This window comes from Lonchura striata, chromosome 10 (genome assembly GCF_046129695.1).
Source record: "Lonchura striata isolate bLonStr1 chromosome 10, bLonStr1.mat, whole genome shotgun sequence".
Taxonomy (NCBI): domain Eukaryota; kingdom Metazoa; phylum Chordata; class Aves; order Passeriformes; family Estrildidae; genus Lonchura; species Lonchura striata.
This window is the reverse complement of record NC_134612.1, coordinates 10,638,149-10,647,084: the sequence shown is the minus strand read 5'-3', so window position 1 is coordinate 10,647,084 and position 8,936 is coordinate 10,638,149. Positions and strand designations below refer to the sequence as shown.

Sequence of the window (8,936 nt, the reverse complement as noted above, 5' to 3'; positions counted from 1 at the left end):
TAATGATACTACTACTAAACATAATAAAAAGGAGAAGGAGGGAAAGAGCTAAAACCCAAGTAAGACAAGTGATAATACAATTGCCCACCCCCTGCTGCCCAATGCCAAGCTGGTCTCTGATCCACCATCAGCTTCCTGTTTCCAGGTAATTTCCCCAGCCCATCCACTGGCATGGCATTCTATGGTGTGGAATTGTCCTTCGGCCAATTCAGGGCACTTGGCCCAGCCCTGCTTCCTCCCACATTTCTGTGCCTCTCCTCCCTGGCAGGCCACGGGACACTGGAAAGTCCTTGACTTAGAGTAAACACTACTGACCAACAACCTAACCACCAGCATGTTAGCAATAAAATCAGCAGCTAGCAATGTAAATTCTCATACTGAATCCAGAACAGCCCTGAAACAGCTGATAAGAAAAACCCAGCTTATCACAGCATCCTCTGTAGGAAGAAAGCTGGTATGCAGAGACCCAGATTGGCTGTTTACACTGAAGTGCTAAACTTGGAGTGTGGCCCAGGTCAGAGGGAGTGAGTGTCTTTCTGAGGCCAAACTCTACTCCCTGTATTTTAATCAGGTAACACTTTTTTTTGGTATGCACTGGTAGTGGACAAGAACAATAGCAATGGAAAGGAAAAAAAGTCAACATGGAAATGGGTCTTTTATTTAGTCAAAATATCTTTATTTGGCTGTATTTAGCAAAATACAGCCCCCATTGTTTGCGAATTATTCCCAATTTCTCATGTGTCTATTCTTTCAGTACAATATATTAACTGCTTGCACTTCATCAGCATTTTCCAGTTAAGGCTCCCAAAGCATTTACAGACATCAGTTAACTAATCCTCACAACAACCATTAGCAGTATGGAAGTAAAATGATCTGCAGCTGCAGTGGGAAGTTAACGTCACCTTTTTCCAAGTTTTTCTTTGATTTCCAGGGTCTAGCTTATATTATGTGAGGCTTGACGAACATGTGTCCCTGCAGTTGTATTTCATGCTTTTGAAAGAAAGACTTATTTTGACCACTCAAAATCTAGATCTATTTATCAACATCTTTCTTTAGTAACTTGTTGAAGGCCACAAAAAAGTGAGCAGCAGAATCCAAAACTGGGAACAGGGCATAACTTCCAGTTATATGCTATACTATGAGACATAATTCTCTGTAACTTACCTTTGGACTTCAAAGCCACAATCCATTCCCTTCTTCTGCACATTATTCTCTGCTGAACACATTTCCAGCAGACTTCAGCCTCAGGTACTCACATTTGCATTTTACTAGCTAGTTTTATGTGGAAGCCTCCACTGTCATCAATTCTATGTTTGGATGACTGCATTAATGAAAAAAAAGAAACCACTAGCACGCAGCTACCTACCAAGCAACAGGTGTGGTCTTTGAGTATTTAAAGCAAACTTCAGAGTTTATGGAAAAGTCTAGTATGTAATTGTTTTTAGGAAGATAACCTCAACCCCAGGCTTGATTCAATGGAAGACTAAATACTAACTTGACATTAATACCTTCTTATCAGTAGTGCATCTGCAAAGAGATTCTTCATTAAACCCTGTAAATTCACAATTATGCCTTGAAAACAGAATTACTATGACTGTTCAAGCAAACAATTTTAAAATATCCATTCAGTTCATATAAATGGTATCTTGATGTTAGCTCCATCATGCCAGTAAGAAACTGGCACGGAACACAGACAAAACCTTTTCTTAGGTTAACACTGAAAATTCAAACAGTCTGACAAACATAATGGAAGTATTTTAACAGAAACAATATAAAATTTCACTGGCTTAAAAAAAAAAAATCTAAATGAGAAATCCTGGTTATTTCACTGAATTGCTAGACCCTACATTTAAAATGGTGCATTTACAGAACTATTCAGATGAATTAGGCTTCTTTACTAAATACTGAAATTCTGATAAATTGTGCAAGTATTAAAAAATATTAACATTTTAAATGTTAACATTACAATTTTAAATAGCCTTGCAAGTGCAATGTTATAAATATTAAAAAACCCTCAGAGCTACAATTTTATATAATTTATATGAGCAAATGAAAGTGCTTTTCAAGTATTTTTGTTCATTTACAGTTGGATTCTCTTGTATATAAGTCAGTGCTTAGATGGTACAATTTAAATATCAGTTGTTTAAAAAATTCTGGATGCATACATTTATCTGGATGGAATAGATGGTTTCATATGCAGATGTGTGCTAAATATTTAAATATAGAATACAATTTGTGATAAATATTTAAATATGAAATACTGGAAAATGGAAGTATTATAGATTTTGTTAGGAATCACATCCTGATGGGTGTGTGATAACCTGATAATGCTATGGGAGCCCTTGAGCCATACAGTAATTGTTAATTCTAACCAAATCCCAAGTTACATGGTAAATATTTTTTTCTCCAGGAAAGACAAAAGCATGTGATAATAATAGAGGCCCAATACTGCCAAATTGAAGAACTCAAAGATTGCTTGATCAATGTCAAAAGCCATGGAATCTAAAGAAAACTTTCCAACACTTTCTTCAGTCAGCCCTTAGCCACAGTCACTCTGGAGCACGCAGGCAGCGCCTGTCACCACTGTGCTGCCTGCCCAGTGCCTGCTGTCACTCCCTCTCTGGCCAGTCAAGCACCATTATCATCACAGTGATACAAAAACCTTTGTATTCCTGTTTGCCAGCCAGAGGAAGGGTGAGGTACATGGGGAGATACTTGTTTATTAGACAAGAAAACCAAACCAAAACAACTCTTAATGAATCATTTGTAGTTAAAAGTGCACTGAAAATATTTCCTATTGAACCCTATCTCTCATAAGTGCCAGACTGTCATCTTAAATGATATCCACTTGGAACACTGAACATATGTAAGCTGATACAGGAGCGTTTAGTTTGTCTTGCTATTTGAAAAGCACATGACACAAGGCAGCACAGACATCTTTCATTAAAGATCTGGTGATGCTGTAGTTTTATGGTAAAGATGCAGCTCAGAAATGACAAGGTTCAGCAGTTGCCCCTGCAGATGCCATTATAAGCTTCCTCCAACAAAGTGCTTTGTCATTTGCCAAAGACAAAAGTCAAACTGTTGCCCTACCTCACCACAGTGCTGCACTGGCAATTTATAATTTTCTTTCCAGATGCAGCAGGACTTCAATAAATTATAGCTCTTCAGAGTTAGGCATAGGCAATTCTTTGAAATAAATCAGTTTCATGTTCTGTGAAGAGTGGCCACAGTTTAGATTGGTCTCTTCATGCAGACCTGACAACGACTGATGATATTTTCTAGTTGTCCTGCTTTCAAAGTCTGTGGCACAGGTCTCCTAGAAGAAAAAACCCAAACATTCATTTTCTTTCTTTAAAAAACAGGAAGAGACAATGAGACTTTGGATATGGAATTACTGACAACAACCTTGAAATTCTTGGCTCAAACATCTGTGTGCTACAAAGTGACTGCACCTAACAAAGAGGGGTGCAGGGAATTAAAAGGAAGTGCCCACAGGTTTTGCAGGCATTTATTGTCTCCTCGGGCACTGGGATGCAGGGAAGTACTGTTTACCTGAACATTCTTCTTGGATTTAATGATGCCAACCAGAAACTGTAGGAATTAGTGTAGTAGTTGCATGTCCCCCTGCCATGGCACTCTATGAATGGGACAGCCCGAAATTCTTCCAGACAAGATCCAGGAGATGCCAATGCTTGGCCAGAAGCCTCTGAGCCAGCACTTGTGTACTGTAACCACCAAAACATTTTGATGAGAACTTGTCCATCAGATTTTAGTAAACTGAAAGCAAAAAAAAAAAAAAAAAACCCTCTTTCTAAAACCTACCATATGATCTGTGGTATATCTTGGACAAAATAAAATGAACACAGATTCATTTGATAAAACTTAAAATAAAGCACTGAAACCTTCTGACAATTCAAGCAGTTATGCCATAAGTCCCTGCAAAGGCCTTTTTTGGATTGATGAAATGCATGAAACTAACCAGTACAAAGCCTAGAAAGCTGGCTTCTGTCCAGTTGAGTACAACAATAACTACATTAAAAATAAATCAAATTGGTGGGGGTGTGTTTTCATATTTTTTTGTTGCACTGATCACTTCTCCAAACACAAAAAGCAGGAAAGGCATTTTCCTTCTCTGATGTTGGTAAATGCTTGTAGAAGTAGCTCTACAATAACTTACAATAGTTTAAAATTGTCTAGAAAATACCATCTAACTTTGCTGATGTTGGAAACAAGTAAATTGTTTCAATAAAATGCTAAAACAATTCTATAATTCTTTTCCAAGTTTATTATTATTACTACTTGGGGCCAAATGGCAGGGGAAACAAAAGCTTCACTCTAGACCTAAAAGGACTTTACATTAGGCAAAAAAGAGGGGTTTAAAGTTCTTCTACTTTCATTTTTCGATCTCTATGACATCCTACAAACATGAGTAACAAAGATGAAATGCTACATCCCCTATTATAAATACACTGTTAGTCCCATAAGCAGTTCTCAATTTGCACTTCCATTATGAACTTTCTTCACTCATATCTAATTATGGCATCAAAATTGCTGAGGCAATATTCTGTAGACAGTGTACTGCATTTATTTTTATTTTAGCTTTCTGTGCACTTCAGCCCCAAATCTGATTTTTAAAAGAACTTCCTGGCATGGAAGTTAGTCACTTATTTCTATGTTTCTGTGTTCAGGACTGGTTTAACCACTCCACTCCCCAAACCTGTTTCCTAGATCTTAGCATAACATGTGAAAGTGAATTTATGCACTTTTTTTGGATAGACTAATGTTCTTTAGTACTTCTCTAATCTTTTCTGCTTTTCCTCCTCCCTCCTGACCTGCAACAGGTCAGAATAGCAGTTTCTATACTTTTGGAATTGAATAAGAATTAATAGAATTATTTTCTCCTTCTTGGAAGAGGCAAAAAAAAATAATTTAACAGTTATTAAGAAACAAATGAGGTATGAACAGCTGAAAACACCAATGAAAATGAGAGGACATCAAATGAATCATTCAAGTTTTTATATCCTTACCATAACAAAAGAAAAACCCTTCCAGAGAGACATCCAGCCATCTGGACATGCAGGAACTACAGTTGTTTGGCTGTGAACTGCTATTACCATTGCAGCTCCTTCACAGACAACACACCTGTGAAGGAAAGCACATAGATACAGTGCAGACATGAGGGAAAACATGAAAGCAGAACAAACTTGTGCCTTCTAGGATGGTAGCTACCTCATGGCATAGCATATCTTGCTATAAATGCTACTAGTCACACGGGTTAGTGCGTTTAATGAGGAGTAAGTGATTGAAGGAAACCCATATACCTTACCTGGCAGTTGCTTTGCAACCTCTACTAGTAACACCAAACTAAAACTGTTCTAAGATGGGAAGTAATTCCAGAACATTTGAGCTTCTTAATTTTGCCTTTAACGAAGTAATGAGCAAAATATTACCTTTTTCACGTGCTCAATACTTTATGTTATTCTGGTTTAGTTCAAAGTTCTGTACTTCTGTACCTTTATTTGCTAAGATTTGAAAAAGTAATCTTTATTTCCTAAATGAGGAAACTGAAGCTGAGCTACTGGATTGCAACAACGGGGTAGGGCAGGAAAGAACAGTGCAAAGCCTGCCTTCCCACCTTGGATTTTGCTGCTCTAGGTCTTTCATGCTTTTAGAATTTTTCTCTTACATTGTTCTCCATCCTTTTCAGCTATTCCAAGCAACTAGGAAGGATCACACTTGCAGAACAGTGTTTCATAGCTGAGAACCTTCAGCTCAGTTTACAATGTTCTTCACCAACTACAGTAAATACATAATCCAGAATTGAAAGCAGAACTTGATTTGTGCTATAATTCTAAATAACAAAGCTGTCTTTATTTAATGTTAGTCACTCTCTAATATCCATATTGATAGGGTCTTAAGAAAACAATCCCTGCAATCAGTAGGACACAGTGTGCCATTTTCTTATGCTGGCTCTGCAGGAATAGGCCCTGTGGTGGGACTCTAGCTTTATTCCAACTTTTCTTGAGAGTATCACTGAATATTTGACATACTTAGGTGAGTAACTGAAAACCGGGCTGATGAAGTCAATGCTTGTACTGGCTGAGACAGGCAGGTCCTGCCTAAGATTTGCCACTTAATTTATGATGCCTCTGTGGTTCCAGGAATTCTTATTCTCTTACCTGCTTATCTGGGGCTCTAGTGCCCTGCCAGAAATGGGTGCCATGTCTGGTGGCATCACCACTGCAGTGGACAGCCAGTAGGAGTAGTCATTGCGGGAAGCAAAGCTACAAACATCATTGATGCTACAGAACAAGAATGGCATGGTGCTGAACCTCTGCAAGCAGCTACCAGCTGTTCCTGGGAGACAAAAGAGAAGAGGTTTGTGGCAGTAGGAGATTAAATTTAGTGCAGTGACCAGAATAGACACACAATGGCACCCAATCTACTATAGGGATAATTAAAACAGTTGTTAACTATAAGAAGAATCTGTTCAGTAAAATTATCTGAAAGAAAAATGCTTCTGGCTTATACAGAAATATCTATATAATAAACAAGGGCTAAAAACAAAATCTGTTAAAATAATACCATTTTCTTGAATGGTATCAGCCCTTGACACACTAGCAGGGATTCAGCTGCTTGAACAAAATTTTTTGGTGACATTATTCACACCCTAAAGTATCCCACTTAAGCTCCAAAACCCATAGGATTCTCCTTCACATCCTGTGGTGTTACTGTCAGCCCTGTGCAAATGTTGTGAAGGTTTACACTAGACACCTATCCATAAGTAACTGAATTCCTCCTCAAAAAACTCTAGGGATATCAAGAAGGGAATATAGGAGTGCAGGAAGGAAATGTGTCTTTTGAACCATGATTCCTGAATTTACTCCAGGCCACTCTGGAGACAGATGGTTGAAACCAATGTTTATCTCAGACACTTACTGTAAATTCCGTTTCAGGACAACTTAGCATTATTGGACTCTAAGAAAACAATCTGAATTTTTTTACCAATACAGTACCAAGATCTTGTCCATGTGCTCTTTCATTTCCTTGTACAAAAAGCAGTGAATAGCCAACATAGATCTGGGATGTCCCATGTGGGCACGAAGGAATCTTCGTTGTCTGACTATGCCGGGTAAAGATAAATCCTTTTCTTGTTGGGCCAGCAATGGTAGTACCTGGTGGTCCAGGTAACCCCTGCAGACCTGGAAAGCCAATCAATCCAGGCTGTCCTGTGGACGAGAAATAAATATGTATGCAAGTATTATAATTTTCTTTGATTTTTCATTGCTTTTAAATTAGTGAAACTGCTTGAAAACTATTTAAAAATACCAATAACAAGATACAAATTAAGATACAAATTAAAAACTGGTAGCATTTGTTCCACATTCCTTCAGACTTAGGTAGCTTTACACTGCATAGCTCATGGCATAGTAAGGTATTTTAAAGAACCATGGCCATTTTTACAAAAAAAAAAAAAAAAAAAAAAAACCTTAAAGTAAAAACATTTTGTGATACCTAAATAAAAATATTGTTCTATTTTGATGTAATAAAAAGGCACCCTGGTACCTACAGGTTTCAAGTGACTAAGTAGAAGTGATTCATAACAGAAAAGCAAAGTCAAGGCATATTTCTGTAAATTATTATTTCAGTTGTGAACATGGATCTGTTAAAAGCTAAGAATGTGCTTCATATGTCCCTAAAGTTACTGTAAATGTTCTGTAAATTACAGAATCTCAATACATGTAAGAGAAAGGATTTAGAGAAATCAGCAGTATAATTGATCTGAAATTCAGTTAGTACTAGTCAAAGAAAGATTCTGCTTTCCTGTACCTCTTTGTCCTGGAAATCCCCTGTCTCCTTTTGGACCAGGTAATCCTGGATGGCCTGGATGACCAAAACGTCCTGGTAGACCTTTTACTCCTTTGGGTCCTAAATTGCAATAAAAAAAAAAAACCTAGAGGCATATGGCAGTATTTATTCTAGATTTTAATAACTGATAAAGAATAAAGTTAAAATCCCCACATAAATCTAGCTGTGTTAGAATAAAACATGAACTTACTAAGTTTTCACACTATCTACAGTGTAAATGTCATCATCTTTCCTATCAGGAAGATTACAAGGAAATATTGAATGTGCTGCAGAAAATGAATGTACTTCAGCAGAGGCCTGCCCCCTTGAAGAGCTCCCTGCCTGGAGTGCAAAGCTGTGGCATTGGGAAGGGTGCCAGATACCCACTGCATATCCACATCACCCTACCTTCTCCTTCCTTCCCCATTCCTCACAGCTGTGGCAGGCTCCACTCCTGGTGCCAAAGAGAAGAAGCCAGCCTGTCCTGTCCTTCCCACCCCCAGACTAGGACAATCACACTGGAGCACATCTAGAGTGCTTCTAGTACAGGTGGTAATTCCTTCCTCCCCACAAATGACAAACATCCTGAGCATGGTTCTGGTTTTATGAAAATGGGGAAGGTTTTCATCCACTGTATTCCTTAGGCTTACATTTAGGGATGTACTCACTGACTCACTGTAAGGATGGAAGGCAGATGGAATGGGACAGGTTATAAGTATCAGGGCATTAACAAAGTACAAAGAGTTATTTTTAAATATGGTAAAGGTTTTAAAGACATGTCAAATTTCTGTGCAGAAGTTTTTCCACCAAACCAAAGTGTTCTCCTAAGCAGCACAGACATGCATAGAGGTAAAAGTATAAATCACCTTGTAGTCCAGGAATCCCTTGAATTCCTTGATCACCTGGTGTTCCTGGGATTCCTGGCAGTCCTGCAGGACCCTTGCTTCCTGGGATGGAGAATATTTTTCCAGAGAATCCAGGTGGGCCTGGCAGCAAAAATATAGTGAAGATCTATTGCTTTACATTAAGGGAAAGCAAAAAAGCTACAAAATAAACCAAATAAATCAGCTTAAGTCAGCTGGTAT

The 8,936-nt window shown here is 38.1% G+C and overlaps 1 protein-coding gene across 1 annotated transcript in view; it reads right to left on the bottom strand.

Moving 5' to 3' along the window:
- Positions 1-3,234: 3,234 nt before the first annotated feature.
- The window catches only part of COL4A3 (collagen type IV alpha 3 chain), a 54,456-nt gene continuing 48,754 nt past the window's right edge, over positions 3,235-8,936 (bottom strand). Inside the window, exons 46-52 of the mRNA XM_031505648.2 lie at positions 8,718-8,837; positions 7,834-7,932; positions 7,020-7,232; positions 6,183-6,360; positions 5,031-5,145; positions 3,556-3,728; positions 3,235-3,319 (exon numbers count right to left, since the gene is read on the bottom strand). Coding sequence (XP_031361508.2) covers positions 3,235-3,319; positions 3,556-3,728; positions 5,031-5,145; positions 6,183-6,360; positions 7,020-7,232; positions 7,834-7,932; positions 8,718-8,837 — 983 coding nt within the window. The remainder of the gene's footprint in view (positions 3,320-3,555; positions 3,729-5,030; positions 5,146-6,182; positions 6,361-7,019; positions 7,233-7,833; positions 7,933-8,717; positions 8,838-8,936) is intronic.